The 16,409-nt window shown below is 43.3% G+C and overlaps 3 protein-coding genes across 12 annotated transcripts in view; 1 reads left to right on the forward strand and 2 right to left on the reverse strand.

Moving 5' to 3' along the window:
* Window positions 1–125, forward strand: part of LOC133605622 (SLAM family member 5) — a 5,466-nt gene extending 5,341 nt beyond the window's left edge. The window contains exon 7 of the mRNA XM_061958851.2: window positions 76–125. Coding sequence (XP_061814835.2) covers window positions 76–125 — 50 coding nt within the window. The remainder of the gene's footprint in view (window positions 1–75) is intronic.
* The window catches only part of LOC133606493 (uncharacterized), a 28,708-nt gene extending 22,861 nt beyond the window's left edge, over window positions 1–5,847 (reverse strand). Inside the window, exons 1-7 of one of the 8 annotated variants that reach the window (XM_072913201.1) lie at window positions 5,699–5,847; window positions 5,282–5,563; window positions 4,922–5,188; window positions 4,751–4,858; window positions 4,636–4,679; window positions 4,501–4,572; window positions 100–738 (exon numbers count right to left, since the gene is read on the reverse strand). In XM_072913201.1, coding sequence (XP_072769302.1) covers window positions 565–738; window positions 4,501–4,572; window positions 4,636–4,679; window positions 4,751–4,858; window positions 4,922–5,188; window positions 5,282–5,563; window positions 5,699–5,774 — 1,023 coding nt within the window. In that variant the 5' untranslated portion in view covers window positions 5,775–5,847 and the 3' untranslated portion in view covers window positions 100–564. Of the gene's footprint in view, window positions 1–99; window positions 739–4,500; window positions 4,573–4,635; window positions 4,680–4,750; window positions 4,859–4,921; window positions 5,204–5,281; window positions 5,564–5,698 lie in introns of those variants that run through there. The other 7 variants (XM_072913202.1, XM_061960515.2, XM_072913199.1 and 4 more) reach the window with 7 other exon arrangements.
* A 35-nt stretch (window positions 5,848–5,882) lies between these two features.
* Window positions 5,883–14,186, reverse strand: LOC133606492 (ATP-sensitive inward rectifier potassium channel 10-like). Of its 3 annotated transcripts, none has more exons than XM_061960512.2 (6): window positions 14,075–14,186; window positions 7,298–7,637; window positions 7,010–7,221; window positions 6,813–6,944; window positions 6,567–6,744; window positions 5,883–6,494 (listed from the first exon to the last, which is right to left on the reverse strand). In XM_061960512.2, the coding sequence occupies exons 2-6, from the start codon at window positions 7,626–7,628 to the stop codon at window positions 6,145–6,147; spliced, it is 1,203 nt and encodes a 400-aa protein (XP_061816496.1). In that variant the 5' UTR covers window positions 7,629–7,637; window positions 14,075–14,186; the 3' UTR covers window positions 5,883–6,144. The 3 variants fall into 3 exon arrangements, with proteins under 3 accessions (XP_061816496.1, XP_061816495.1, XP_061816494.1); XM_061960511.2 differs by lacking the exon at window positions 14,075–14,186 and adding an exon at window positions 10,625–10,958; XM_061960510.2 differs by lacking the exon at window positions 14,075–14,186 and having other exon boundaries at window positions 7,298–9,449.
* Window positions 14,187–16,409: the final 2,223 nt, after the last annotated feature.

Below are 16,409 nucleotides of genomic sequence, written 5' to 3' on the forward strand. Positions count from 1 at the left end.
GTGATAATTTATAGTTTAGAAATTGGTTGCCAGTAAAAAATATTTATCTGAAAAACATTTCTCCGATGTCCTCAGAAGAAAACACCAGCAAGAGGAATATTCAAATTAAATGTAAATGTGTTTAATTGTTTTTTTTTTTTGTTTTGCTGCTGCCGTTCCACTATTCCCCACAAGATGGCGCTTTCACTCTAGGTGTCGTGGTCTTGCTTGGCCATGTGCACCAGCTGGATCTTGTCATAGAGTGTCTGCATTAAGACAAAGTCATCAAATGGTAAATGGTCTGTATTTTATATAGCACTATACTATACCTGCACGATACCAAAGCGCTTTACCTAATAGGTCACGTTCACCCATTCACAATGGCGGGCCGTGCGTTTCCCACCTAGGCCTTCAGTGATGCCCGACTTCAAAGATTACCTCTCAAAATACCATCATTTATGTCACCACATGACCATTGGTGGAGAAATACTATACAGAAACTCATTTATGCACTACTGAGCATCACCACCAACAGTGTACATAACAGGTTATTTTCTGGCGCATTTAAAAATCAATAAACCCGCATCAGCAATTAAAACATATCTTATGTGGTACTGTCAAAATTAAAGTTGCAAAAAACATTAAACATGAAAAAATAAAGAAATAAAATACCTGAACTGACAATCTGTAGAACCCATTCGAGCTTCCGGGGTTGGCTGACATCGTCTCACAAGATGTAGTTTCTTTGTAAATATCCTTCTTGAAAATGGCCTCGCAAATACAGGTAAAAGCCAGTAAATTAGAATATTTTGAAAAACTTGATTTATTTCAGTAATTGCATTCAAAAGGTGTAACTTGTACATTATATTTATTCATTGCACACAGACTGATGCATTCAACTGTTTATTTCATTTAATTTTGATGATTTGAAGTGGCAACAAATGAAAATCCAAAATTCCGTGTCACAAAATTAGAATATTACTTAAGGCTAATACAAAAAAGGGATTTTTAGAAATGTTGGCCAACTGAAAAGTATGAAAATGAAAAATATGAGCATGTACAATACTCAATACTTGGTTGGAGCTCCTTTTGCCTCAATTACTGCGTTAATGCGGCGTGGCATGGAGTCGATGAGTTTCTGGCACTGCTCAGGTGTTATGAGAGCCCAGGTTGCTCTGATAGTGGCCTTCAACTCTTCTGCGTTTTTGGGTCTGGCATTCTGCATCTTCTTTTTCACAATACCCCACAGATTTTCTATGGGGCTAAGGTCAGGGGAGTTGGCGGGCCAATTTAGAACAGAAATACCATGGTCCGTAAACCAGGCACGGGTAGATTTTGCGCTGTGTGCAGGCGCCAAGTCCTGTTGGAACTTGAAATCTCCATCTCCATAGAGCAGGTCAGCAGCAGGAAGCATGAAGTGCTCTAAAACTTGCTGGTAGACGGCTGCGTTGACCCTGGATCTCAGGAAACAGAGTGGACCGACACCAGCAGATGACATGGCACCCCAAACCATCACTGATGGTGGAAACTTTACACTAGACTTCAGGCAACGTGGATCCTGTGCCTCTCCTGTCTTCCTCCAGACTCTGGGACCTCGATTTCCAAAGGAAATGCAAAATTTGCATGGTTGGGTGATGGTTTGGGGTAAGGCTGAAACGACGCGTCGACGTAGTCGACGTCATCGGTTACGTAAATACGTCGACGCCGTTTTTGTGCGTCGGCGCGTCGCATATTTACGTCACTCTACTTTACTGTCATGGCGGAGCGCAAAGCAGACGATGCGAGCGAGGGGAAAAAAGCACGCCAAAAGTCGTCAAAAGTGTGGGAGTATTTCAATAAACGGCCTAATAATGTTGTTGTATGCACACTGTGTCGAGCGGAAATGGCCTATCGTAGCAGCACAACGGCTATGAACGAACATTTGAAAAGAAAACCCCCGACAGCGTTCTTGCCATCACCATCAACAAGTCAATCGTCCGCGTGCGTATACGTTGTCATTATTACACAAAAACATGAATGTGTCATTTGTATCTGCGTTGTAAATTCATAAACTAAAGCACCGTTTCGCTCTGAGAGGCGCGTTTGGCGTGCCTGTTCAGTGTTTACAAAGACGCGCTCCTCTTTAACGCTGTGGAGAGGCGGCGGCGGCGAGCGAGCGGCGAGGCGGGGCGCGCCGGGAGCGACGCCGCAATCGTGCCCAGGTGCGCGATCTGCGCAGTTGGAAGAGAAAAGACTTTGTGTAAAATTAAAAGATTGTAAACCTGGCAAAGCCGTCTGGCGTTCAGTGTGTCGGTCCTGAAAGAACCCCACGGCACAAGACGTGTCACAAACGCTAACGTTAATTAGTTGTGCAAATACCTTTTACAACATTAACAGTTACATATACTATGTACAAACGAACAATTAACTTTCACTTTAATCATACTATCATTGTTGTGTTATTAAGCAAAATAAGCAATACTTTTACTTTTGTTGAAATGTTTACACTGTACACTTTTTTGTATTGGATGTTTAGCTTTATTTTTGCACATTTTAGCAAATAAGCAATACTTTTACTTTTGTTGAAATGTTTACACTTGTTAAAGAATATTTCCGTTTTGCACTTTTTTGTATTGGATGTTTATCTTTATTTTTGCACATTTTAAAGCAAAATAAGCAATACTTTTACTTTTGAAATGCTTATACTATTCCAGAATATTAAGATTTGCACTGGATGTTTACTTTTATATTTGCACATTAAAAAGCAAATAAGCTACTTTTAATTTTGTTAAATGTTAAAAGTTTTAAATGTTTACATTGTTAGAGAATATTTTGTCATGTTGTTGTCAATGTTGACTGAGTGGCCATACTTTTTTTTTGTAAATAAAAGCCATGCCTTTTGAAAAAACTGGCCTACATTTATTTTTTCCTCTTCATTTTAAATAAAAAAAAAAATCGGTAAAAGGAAAAATAATCTATAGATTAATCGAAAAAATAATCTATGGATTAACCGATTAATCGAAAAAATAATCTATAGATTAATCGATAGAAAAATAATCGTTAGCTGCAGCCCTAGTTTGGGGTGCCATGTCATCTGCTGGTGTCGGTCCACTCTGTTTCCTGAGATCCAGGGTCAACGCAGCCGTCTACCAGCAAGTTTTAGAGCACTTCATGCTTCCTGCTGCTGACCTGCTCTATGGAGATGGAGATTTCAAGTTCCAACAGGACTTGGCGCCTGCACACAGCGCAAAATCTACCCGTGCCTGGTTTACGGACCATGGTATTTCTGTTCTAAATTGGCCCGCCAACTCCCCTGACCTTAGCCCCATAGAAAATCTGTGGGGTATTGTGAAAAGGAAGATGCAGAATGCCAGACCCAAAAACGCAGAAGAGTTGAAGGCCACTATCAGAGCAACCTGGGCTCTCATAACACCTGAGAAGTGCCAGAAACTCATCGACTCCATGCCACGCCGCATTAACGCAGTAATTGAGGCAAAAGGAGCTCCAACCAAGTATTGAGTATTGTACATGCTCATATTTTTCATTTTCATACTTTTCAGTTGGCCAACATTTCTAAAAATCCCTTTTTTGTATTAGCCTTAAGTAATATTCTAATTTTGTGACACACGGAATTTTGGATTTTCATTTGTTGCCACTTCAAATCATCAAAATTAAATGAAATAAACATTTGAATGCATCAGTCTGTGTGCAATGAATAAATATAATGTACAAGTTACACCTTTTGAATGCAATTACTGAAATAAATCAAGTTTTTCAAAATATTCTAATTTACTGGCTTTTACCTGTATATGTGTTGTCTTGTCTAATCATAAAAGATGCAGATGAGGCGTGTTGGCTGAGTTCTTAAAATTCATTCCACAAGGTGCTCATCACAAACATCCTGCTGCTGGCTAAAAGTGGCTACTGCCCATGCTTCACTACTGTGGCATGCTGGGTAATGGAGTTCTTGTGTTACCTAGCACATAACATCACTATATATCTGCCTTAGGCCATCTAGAAGGCCTTACTGACAACAACTTGTGATCTGATTGGCTATCGCAAGTGTCTGTCAACTGTATGTCCCCGCTCACTTACAGTGAACAGCTTTGTTAATTCTGAAGGCTTCGAGCAGATTTGGTACAGCATGGCAACATAAGCTAGCTGAATTCTGATTGGATAAAAACTCTATAAACTAAAAACAAAAGTGCTGGAAGGAGCATACTATGACGTGAAGAGAATATGAATACTTTTAGATATTTAGGGAAAGTTAAAAAAAAGACTTTTATCTTTAATTATGATCATGATTTTCGGTTATGTTAGGCCAGCAGAGAGGCCTTGCTGGCCCTGACGGTACACCACTGCCCATTCACACACTGATGCTGCCCTGCATGCCATTAACCACAACTCATAAGGGGCAAGGTGGGTAAAGTGTCTTGCCCAAGGACACAACAGCCGTGACTAAGATGTTGCTGGCACAGCTGCTCTATCATCTGAGCCACGCCGCCCAAGTCTGACAGAGGACTGCAGGCATGATGCTCTTACCGCCAATGTTCCCGCGTCGTCGTTGCAAATGACCTCGTATGGCAAGCTCTCTCTTGTTGGCCTTGACTTTACCTGCGAGGTCAAAAATCAATCCAAAATGGCAGTACAGGCGGCGAGCGTCATGCTTGTACTCACATCACAAATGTCAGCATAGATTGTCACCTCCTCGCGTTTCCTGCCTGTAAAGCCGAACAGGAAGTGAGTCATAAGCGTAAAAAACAGCGTGGCAATTAAAGAGTGAGTGTCCCACTTGCTCGTCTGCGGCAGCAGGCAACCACGGTGATGCCGCCCACTATAGCGAGCAGACAAGCTCCAGCCGCCACCACTGCGCCGAGCATAAACACAGAGAATGGCGGCTCTAAAATGATGACATCACTTTGAGTAACAACACAGGGTAAAAAAACTGATTATGATGCCGCACCTGTGTTGGCGATGCGTGAGGACATATTACCGCACATCACAGTATCCGAGGCGGACCTCTCGCTCACTGCGTTGAAGACGGTACATGTGACCTCCATGGCGGTGGGCTGCGGCAGCATATTGAGGTGTTGATAGGCGCCGCTCCGGCTTCTGTTCCTCACAGTCCACTTGTATGCCACCACCTCCCCAGCGGGGGCGATGCAGTCCAGTAGGACACTGCATGAGTAGTTAACAGCGTTCCAGGTGGTTCTGATGGTCACGACGGGCTCTGTGGTTATGGGCTCTCCAGGAAAAAAACGCAGAGACGAGGGTGCTTAGCATTGTTGTGACAATGTGACGTGTCTGTAGCGCGTGGTGTTACCGTGAACGTGCAGCTTGACGTGCATCGTCGTTCTCTGACTGTCATTGACGTCCGACACAAAGCTGAAGATGCCCGTGTCGTTTGGCGTGACGGCAGTCAGCGTCAGACTAAAGTTGTGGTGGTTGAGATGAAGCCGGCCTGCAAACTGTCTCGACCCCGCCTGGACTCTCTTGCCTTCATAGTTCCAGTGTGCGCTGGTCACGTTTTGGCCCGCCAAACCGGATGACAATTCCACCGTGTCCCCGACACGTTTGTGGAAGACATGCTGACAACGGGCAACTTCTGTGAAGAGGAACAACAAACGAGCTAGAAACAGGAAGTGTGACATTGATGATGAGCTGACATCAGCAAAAGTGCACAGACAGTTTTTGACATTTTCGCTCAAGAAAACTGTAGAAAATGGCAGAGGGAACGTACCGTAACTGTCTGCCAGCACCATCAAGAGGCATGCGGCACTGTGGCACAGGAAGCAGTTAAAGGCACTAGCAGCCATCAGCAGTCGTCTTCATCTAAGTGTCTAGGTGGCAGAGTCAGTGGCGGGGTTGCGTGGGAGGGGTCAGAGCCCCGCCAATAAATCAGTGGTGACATAGAAGTGGGCGGAGTCAGTCGATCATAAAAATGTGTGGCAAATAGTTAACATGGTAAAGAATGATGACTATCTTTTATCAAATTTACATATCTAACAAAAAAAAAAAAATATTTATTTAGATATCTTTATTGAAGGAGCAACTGCAAAGATGGCGCCACCACGTAGTGGAGTTTTTTTTTAAATTCCACATAAAAAATTACGGCGTTAGTGACATGTTAGCATCCGTTAAAAGTCACAAAAGTGAACCGTAAGACAATCACTTCCTATCTCCCGGTCAAACGTTGCTAATACGCATGCTCAGCTGGCCGCTGTCTCGGACGTGGCCCCTCCCTTCTACCCAGAAGCGCTCGCCTAACTGCATCTTGTCCTGGCCCGCCCCTTCTTTGCCTCTGCGGTCACGGGTTGGTGCTCCGGTTTTAGACACTGTGTCAAAGAAGGCAAAATCGGCCACGTATCCGCCTGAAGCGGATAGCGAAACAACGGGAGGGAACTCATAGCCCCAGAGGATCTCGTCCGGAAGGTACGACGTGCGCACCTGGCAGGTAGCCGACGTCGGCTCCACTGTGGCGCTCAGAATCACCAACAGTTCGAAGTCCGCCAGCTCGCCGTCTGTCCAGCCGCCACCTGGTTGACAAGTGGGATGGCTTTAGGGCGCCGTTGCCTTGTGCTAAAAGGGTGGTGGTGGTGGCGGCCTACCTCTGGCTGCCCATGTTCGCAGCGGGCTGCTGTCGTCGATGACATGGTAGAAGGTCAGCGGTATGATGAAGAAGGGACTGTCGCTGGATGTGTCCACCTGGAAGGACACATTGCGCTGGTCCAGCCGCACAGTCTCGCCTTCCTCACAGAGCGACGTCTGCAGCAGCTTGCCCGTCACCTGAGAGCCGACATGGCGACCGGTTGAATAGGTGGCCATGAGTGTGCGGGCACTGGGGCGTCGACTACCTGACATCCTAACAGCAGACTCTTGCGCATGTTGGCCACTCGGATCATGAGACACGGCCGCCCCTCGTGTGTGGACACCACGGCGTGCTGACTGAACTTGACCGTTTTGCCTCGCTTCTTGGGACGGGCCACCTGCGGGAAGAGGAAGTTGTGAGGTAAAGACTTCCGGCTGAAAGGGAAACGGCACTCTTGGTCACCTTGGCGAGGAATGTGCCGGTGATGAAGATCTCCATCACCATGGTAACCACCAGCTGGACAATAAGCAGAATGATGGCGGCGGGACACTCCTCCGTGATATATCGGAAGCCATAGCCGATAGTGGTCTGCGACTCTAGCGAGAAGAGGAACGCTCCTGTCAGTGTCTTGACCTCCATGACGCATGGCGTGTGGTCGGTGGGCGGGGCCGACTCTGCAGGGACAAAAGCTCGCATTGTAATTATAGCCTGCGCGTGGTACACCGCCCCCCCATTCCCTTCGCCCTTTACCCGTCAGATCTCCGTGCAACATGGCCACCAGGTACCACAGCACGCCAAACAGAAACCAGGTGCCGGCGAAGGTGGCGCAGAACAGGAAGAACTTATAGCGCCACTGCATGTCCACAAAGGTGGTCCACAGGTCGCGCAAATAGAGCGCGCTTCGCCCGCGCACATGTTCGATGTGCACATTGCTTCGTCCATCTTTGGAGAGGACGCGTCGCCTCCTTCGGAGACTGTCGCTTGCGCTTCCTGCCGCAGAGCTCAGCAGTGGCCGGGTGATATCAGTCTGCGTGTGGGAGTGGCTTACCTTCTGAGGGGAGGGGCCTCCTTTGGACGTCATGGCTGCCCCCTGACAGGAAGTGGAACACAATAGAAAGTTGCAACATTGAAAGCATGAGGAGCTCTTGTGTGTAACCTTTGACCCAAGCCATGTTTTCACTTTCATTGGGCGTGTGTGAGTGTTTGGTGGGCGGTGGAGAATTCCAGAGAGGGGATCGCTGTTCAAGTCCCATTCACAGACATCCATTGTTGCAAAGACACTCTTAGCAAACAAGCTTATCAATCCTTTGGTGGTGGGTCATGTGATCTAGTGTCATCTCTGTTAGTGTGTGCCACTTGCTGGATGGAAGCAAAACACGCAAATTCTCTTGGCACATCTGTTGCCATGGCTGTCACACAAAGGTCCAGCAGGAAGTCTGACAGCCCCACTTCCTGTACGACTGAGTTTTTATTTTGACCTACATTAGCAGTGTGCATTGTGCTGGATGCCATAAAACTATTTTATTTATTAACGTATAAGTCAATGAAAGTGAAGAAAGTGGCACAACTGGAGATGGAGACAATAAAGAAGCTGGGTTACCATGACAACAAACATTTCATCTTTTCAAATCACAAGTTTTGATGAGCTTGGTGATGGTAATCATGGGGATGATGAGGATTTGGATGATGATGAGAGGATGGGTATGATGATGAGAAGGATGTTAATGATGAGGATGATCGTGATGATGAAAGGGATGATAATGAGACAGGTTATCACCTGTGATCAAATGAGAGGTGTTATAAAGGTAGATGATCATGATGAGAGGGATGATAATGAGGATGATCATGATGATGCAGAGGTGTCATAATGATGAACTTGATCATGATGATGGGAGGTGATAACGAGGATGAGAATAATGTTGTGAGGTGATAATGATGAGGTTGATCATGATGATGAGAGGAGTGATAATGGTGAAGATGATCATAACGATGAGAGGGGTGATAATGATGAAGATGATCATAACAATGAGAGGAGTGACAATGATGAAGATGATCATAACGATGAGAGGGGGGAAAATTGTGAAATTGATCATGATGATGAGAGTGGTGATAATGATGATCAAAATGAGAGGTGATTGTAGATGATCATGATGATAATGATGAAATTGATCATGATGATGGGAGAAGTGATAATATTGACGATGAGCATCATGTTGAGAAAGGTGATAATCCATCCATCCATTTTCTACCGCTTATTCCCTTTGGGGTCGCGGGGGGCGCTGGAGCCTATCTCAGCTACAATCGGGCGGAAGGCGGGGTACACCCTGGACAAGTCGCCACCTCATTGCAGGACCAACACAGATAGACAGACAACATTCACACTCACATTCACACACTAGGGCCAATATAGTGTTGCCAATCAACTTATAATGATGAGGTTAATCATGATGAGAATGATCATAATTTTCAAAGAGGTGACGATGAGAGGGGTGATAATGATGAGGATGATCATCATGATGAGACAGGTGACAATGATGATCAAAATGAGAGGTCATAATAATGTAGATGTTCATGATGATGATAAAGATGAAATTGATCATGATGATGGGAGAAGTGATAATATTGAGGATGAGCATTATGTTGGGAGAGGTGATAATGATGATGTTGACCGTGATGATGAGAAGGGTGATGAGAATGATTATAATGTTGATAGGTGATAATGATGAGGTTGATCATGTTGATGAGAGGGGAGATAATGATTAAGTTAATCATGATGATGAGAGGGGTGATAATGATGAGGAAGAGAGTGGTGAAAATGATGAGGATGGACATGATGATGAGATGGATGATAATGAGGATGGTCATGATGATGAGAGGGGTGATAATGACGAGGATGATTATGATGATGAGAGCAGTGATGATAATGACGAGAGGTGATAATGATTTGAATGATCATGATGAGAGGAGTGATCATGATGATGAGAGGGGTGATAATGACGAGGATGATTATGATGATGAGAGCAGTGATGATAATGACGAGAGGTGATAATGATTTGAATGATAATGATGAAAGGAGTGATGATAATGATGAGAGGGGTGATAATGATGAGAATTTTCTTAATGAGAACGGTGATAATGATTATCATAATGAGGGTGGTGCTAATGATGAAGATGATCCTGATAATGAGAGAGATGATAAGGAGGATGAGAGGGGTGATAATGATGTGAATGATCATGAGGATGGTCATTATGATGAAGAGGGGATATAATGATGAGGTTGGTCATGATGATTAGAGGGGTGATAATGATACGGTGGGTTATAATGATTGATCATGATGAAACGGGTGAACAATAAGAATGATCATGATGATGAGAGGGTTGATAATGATGAGATGGATCATAATAATGAGAGGGTTGATACTGATGAGGTTGATCATAATGATGATGATGAGAGGGGTGATAATGACGATGAGGCGGGTGATAATTGATCATGATGAGGGGGTGATAATGATGAGGTTGATCATGAAGATGAGCAGAATGATAGGTTGATTATGTTATAAGATAAGGTTAAGTATAAGATGATGGAAGAGTACGATGGTGATGACAATGGTGATGATGACAACGCTGATGATTAGGAGACGGATAAATATTACCATAGTTATGATGATGGGTATTATAATGATGAGGCTGATTATAGTGATGAAGTAGGAAAAAATGGATGAGGTTATAGGAGGGTAATGATAATGAAGTTTATGATAATGACGATAGTAATGATCATGATGATGATGACGATACCAATGAGTATATGATTATAAGGATGAAAAAAAGGATGAGTCTTATGAGAGTGATGATGATAATGAGGAGGAGTATTGTGATAACGATGATGCTGATGACAGTGATGAGGATACTGAGGCAGAGGAAAACAATATTAAGTTTATCATAATGACGTTAAGGATATGGATAATAATGAAAAGGAGGGGGACAAGAATGATGACACTTATGATCATGATGATAAAGAGGAGAATGATGATTATAATGACATTTATGACAATTATGATGGTGAAAAGTTTCACTTACCTTTGGGATGACTGTCAAAGTTGTGTGCACGTGTCACAATGTGGTGGTGTTGCCATGAAGTAAATAGAGCGTGCCCATTGTGGTACTGGTGGTACCGGTGGTACTGGTCCCAGCAGCTCATTATGTGAACACACCCCCACCATCCCACGTGTCAACATTTCTCTTTGATTAATTCAAGCTCCCCCACCCCTGTATATGGCGACAACACAGAGAACGTCTTTGTGTCTTCATGACAATCCCAAGTCCTAAAGGATGGTAGTTGAATGTGATTATTATGGTATCTGCTGCCCCCTAAAGACGAAGGTGGTACTACAAGGAAAACATAAATGTACTCCTTTTTTTATTTGGTCTTTATTTACTCTAGAAATCTTCTTTGTGCAAATCAAATGTGACTCCTCTCACGTCACCTGCAGGTCAGAAGGCGGTCTGGTTGTGCAAGGCGGAGAACGAGCCTTACGGGGTACCATGTCTTGTTAAGGATAAACACTTTATTTGCTATCGTAAAAAGGTCAAAGGGCCGTGATGGGAACAAACATTTTTCTCATAAGGCTGTTACATCTTTAGGCCCTCTTCCTGTTTTCCTCACCTTAACATTTTCATAGTTGTGGCTGTAGGCGCCCCCTGTTGGCTCGCAGTGGTATTCCCTCTGTGTGTGTGTGTGTGTGTGTGTGTGTGTGTGTGTGTGTGTGTGTGTGTGTGTGTGTGTGTGTGTGTGTGTGTGTGTGTGTGTGTGTGTGTGTTCTTGTATATCTACCCTTCTTGAGACATCAACAAGGAAAAGTACCTTCCATATGAAGACCGGTGAACAAGTTAGGACATAAATCATGGTCCCAATACGGAAAACCGTTGCATCTAATAGAGAATGTCTCATTTGCACCCCTGGTGGTGAAATCTATCAAAATGAGGGTTGTCCCAAAAAAGAGGGATTTTTCAAATTGACTGTTGGTTTTAAAAGAGGGGTTAATGCGTCTGCCTCACAATACGAAGGTCCTGGGTTCGATCCTGCGCTCCGGATCTTTCTGTGTGGAGTTTGCATGTTCTCCCCGTGACTGCGTGGGTTCCCGCCGGGTACTCCGGCTTCCTCCCACCTCCAAAGACATGCACCTGGGGATAGGTTGATTGGCAACACTAAATTTGCCCTAGTGTGTGAATGTGAGTGTGAATGTTGTCTGTCTATCTGTGTTGGCCCTGCGATGAGATGGCGACTTGTCCAGGGTGTACCCCGCCTTCTGCCCGATTGTAGCTGAGATAGGCTCCAGCGCCCCCCGCGACCCCGAAGGGAACAAGCGGTAGAAAATGGATGGATGGAAGGGTTTTAAAAGTGCTCCCCCTCTGGCCAACAAATGTAATAACAAGTGTGTGTAAGAAATTGAAATGCGCCCCCTTTGGCCAAAATTAATTAAAACAAATAAAATAAATATGTATATAGAGACTTACTGTAATAACTTCAAGTAAATAATAAAGATTAAAAACCCCAGTTACAAAAAATAAATAAAAATTAACTAAAAGCAGTCTTTTTCTTACAATATGTTGACATTTTTCTTGTTAAATTGGGAACAATTTCTCATATTCTTTCTGTTTTTGTAATGCAATATTTTCTCGTAAAATTACTACTTTTTTATGTGAAATTCTTACTTATGAATGCAAAATGGCAACTTTTGTCATATAAAATTCTGACTTGTATCATAATATTGCCATTTTTGTTGTTGTTCTTATAAAATAGTGAAATCGTTGAGTAAAATTATGACTTTTGTCATAATTTTGCCAAGTAAAATTCCGATTATGATTATAATATTGCCAACATTGAAAGTTTTCTTATAAAATTGTGACTTTTGTCGAGTAAAATGACGACTCTTTTCATAAAATTGCCCAAATTCGAAGCTTTTCTTGTAAAACTGCGTCTGTTATTGAGTAAAATTCCAACTTTAATCATAATATTGCACAAATGTTCAGTTTTTCTTGTAAAATTTTGACTTGCGTTGAGTAAAATGACAACCTTTATTATAATACTGCCAAGTTTTTTCTTGTGAAATTTTGACCTTTTTCTTGTGAAATTCCAACTCATTTTTCACAACAAGCTTTTTTACATTTGCATAGTATGTATATAATATTAATGTTGTCAATACAAATCTTTATATATCTAGAAAGGGTGGTCCTAAAGAGGTAGGCGTTTTCGGAGGTCTCAAGAAGGTAACAAATACAAGAGTGTGCGTGTGCGCGTCTGTGCGGAGCATTAACACAAAGACTAGAAAAGTCAGGAGTTACATAATGCGCATGATTTGCTTTTGACAGTTTCCATATGGTTCTAAACCGCAAGCTAACGCACCTTAAACTTTTCCACGTCACATTTTCTTCCGTCTTTTGCAGAGTTTGTATTCACTTTCTGTTGTTGTGAAGTGTGAACTTCAAGAACTTTTATGTCCATCATAAAGTCCTGAACAGGAACTCCATAAACTTACTTTGACCCAGTCCATATTGACTTTTATGCAACTCCTTTTACGGCCAACACACTCAGCACTTCTCGCTTACTTGTTAATTATTGGTCTTATGGCTGCATTGCCAACATCCACCTCATGCCAACATCGCCATGTCATGCTATCTTAACCTCCGAATGCTAACCTGGCCTTGTCATGCTAACCTAACCCTTCCATGCCTGCTAACCTGGCCACAATATGCCAACCAAGCCAACTAATGCTAAACAGGCCAGATCATGCTAACTTAACCCATTAAAGCTAACTTAGCTACATCATGCTAATTGAACTCCTTAATGTTAACTTATGTAATGCTAACAGACGCAGTGGCTCAGCGGGTGAAGCGTCCATCCAGAAACTTGAGGGTTCTGTCAGGTTCAAACACTGATGACATCTATTAAAACAGACGAGAAGCAAAGAATCATGCAGAGACAGAGTTACATTTTGCTGAATTGAAAAGACACGTTATTTGGGCTGTATTCTAGTTAAAGATCCAAACTACGTTCTATAAGTCCAGCCCGCGTGCTTCCTCTATTTATTTGGGATGTCCCTGTTTACATCACTGAAGCTGTCGCTAAGGGAAGGGGGCAGAGGTGGGTAGAGTAGCCAGAAATTGTACTCAAGTAAGAGTACTGTTACTTTAGAGATTTATTACTCAAGTAAAAGTAAGGAGTAGTCACCCAAATATTTACTTGAGTAAAAGTAAAAAGTATGTTGTGAAAAAACTACTCAAGTACTGAGTAACTGATGAGTAACATACACACACATATCATCTATATATATATATATATATACACACACACATTTATATATATATATATACACATTTATATATATATATATACAGTATATAATTTATATTTATTTATTTTGCCGTTTTTGTTTACATGTTAAAGGTGTTTTAATGAATATACATGCATGTTTAACACATATAGATTCCTTTCTTTCATGAAGACAAGAATATAAGTTGGTGTATTACCTGATTCTGATGACTTGCATTGATTGGAATCAGACAGTAGTGCTGATAGCGTCCACGTTTTCAAATGGAGGAGAAAAAAAGTTCCTCCTTTCTGTCTAATACCACATGAAAGTGGTTGGTTTTTGGCATTTTATTTGTCCAGCTTCCATATTCGTTTTTATACACTTTACAAGAAATACATTGGCGGCAAACTCCGTAGCTTGCTAGCTTGTTTACGCTGGCTTTCGGAGACTCTTGTTTTGAAAGCGCAGGCGCGATGGAGCGGCACTTTTATTGTGAAGACAGGAACTGTGCAGTCAGTCTTTAGGCTTTTGACGGGAAATAAAAAAGGGTCTTTTTTCCTTCACACTTTTGATTGATTGATTGAAACTTTTATCAGTAGATTGCACAGTACAGTACATATTCCGTACAATTGACCACTAAATGGTAACACCCCAATAAGTTTTTCAACTTGTTTAAGTCAGGTCATGTGACCGCCTGGCTCTGTTTGATTGGTCCAACGTCACCAGTGACTGCATCTGATTGGTGGAACGGAGTGAACGTCACCAGTGACTGTATTTGTTGAAACGCAGGCACTATGAAGGTCTGTCTGACAGACCAAAACAAACAAAGCGTGCATTAACAGATCGATAAAAATTAGTAGCGAGTAGCGAGCTGAATGTAGATAAAAGTAGCGGAGTAAAAGTAGCGTTTCTTCTCTATAAATATACTCAAGTAAAAGTAAAAGTATGTTGCATTAAAACTACTCTTAGAAGTACAATTTATCCCAAAAGTTACTCAAGTAGATGTAACGGAGTAAATGTAGCGCGTTACTACCCACCTCTGGAAGGGGGTAATCTCAACAACTCCAGTTAGACACAATATATGATTATACAAAAATGCAAATGTGTTGACGCTGGTGATATCGCCTTGTCTCTGCTCTGTCTGCGTCACGGCGGTGTTCGGCCTTGGCAGTCAGCAGGCCATTCCTGGACACAAACACTGATACCAGACTGGCTTGCAATCTTTTGGATTGCCAGCTTTGCACAGACAAAGAAAAATACCACTTCCACACAATTGACAATAATTATAGCAACGGCCCTTAAGCATAAAAGTTGTGTGATAACATATACATAATTATTCTAACAGGTTCCCTGGTTTGATTACAGATTCCGCCGTCCTAGTCACTGCTGTTGTGTCCTTGGACAGCACACTACGCCCACATTGGGTCGGCCACACCGGGAAGCTTCACCAGCCAGATACGGTCCCCTGGGGCTCAAGAGAGGATGAGTCAAATGCAGACACTGCAATTCTAACTTATATGGCAATTTAACAACTTAATGCTAACCTAGCCACCTCCTGCTAACCTGTCTACATCATGCTAATTTAACAACTTGATGTTAATCTAATCTCCGGGTTGGGGAGGAGGTCTTGCCCCAAGTGGAGGAGTTCAAGTACCTCTAAGTCTTGTTCACGAGTGAGGGGAGAGTGGATCGTGAGGTCGACAGGCGGATCGGTGTGGCGTCTTCAGTAATGCGGACGCTGTATCGATCCGTTGTGGTGAAGAAGGAGCTGATCTACGTTCCCATCCTCACCTATGGTCATGAGCTTTGGATTATGACCGAAAGGATGAGATCACGGGTACAAGCGGCCGAATTGAGCTTCCTCCGCCGGGTGGCGGGGCTCTCCCTTAGAGATAGGGTGAGAAGCTCTGTCATCCGGGAGGAGCTCAAAGTAAAGCCGCTGCTCCTCCACATCGAGAGGAGCCAGATGAGGTGGTTCGGGCATCTGGTCAGGATGCCACCCAAACACCTCCCTAGGGAGGTGTTTCAGGCACGTCCGACCGGTAGGAGACCACGGGGAAGACCCAGGACACACGTTGGGAAGACTATGTCTCCCGGCTGGCCTGGGAACGTCTCTGGATCCCCTGGGAGGAGCTGGACAAAGTGGCTGGGGAGAGGGAAGTCTGGGCTTCTCTGCTTAGGCTGCTGCCCCCGCGACACGACCTCGAATAAGCGGAAGAAGATGAATGGATGGATGTTAACCTAGCCACCTCCTGCTAACCTGTCCACATCATGCTAATTTAACAACTTAATGCTAACCAAGCCATACTATAACCCCTTCATGCTAACCTAGCCATGTCCTGCTAACTTAACCCCTTAATGCTAACCTATCTAATTCATTCTACCATGGCCACGTCATGCTAATTTAACCCCGCTAATGCTAACCTGGTCACTTCCCGGCAGCGGCACTCATTATCAATACATTTATAAAAGACAGTAAACATTTGCACAGTCAATCAGCTTGGCTACCTCATGCCCCGGTTGACCTTTTCAGACCAATTGAGGCGAATAAG

The sequence above is a fragment of the Nerophis lumbriciformis genome, linkage group LG05 (assembly GCF_033978685.3).
Source record: "Nerophis lumbriciformis linkage group LG05, RoL_Nlum_v2.1, whole genome shotgun sequence".
Lineage (NCBI taxonomy): Eukaryota > Metazoa > Chordata > Actinopteri > Syngnathiformes > Syngnathidae > Nerophis > Nerophis lumbriciformis.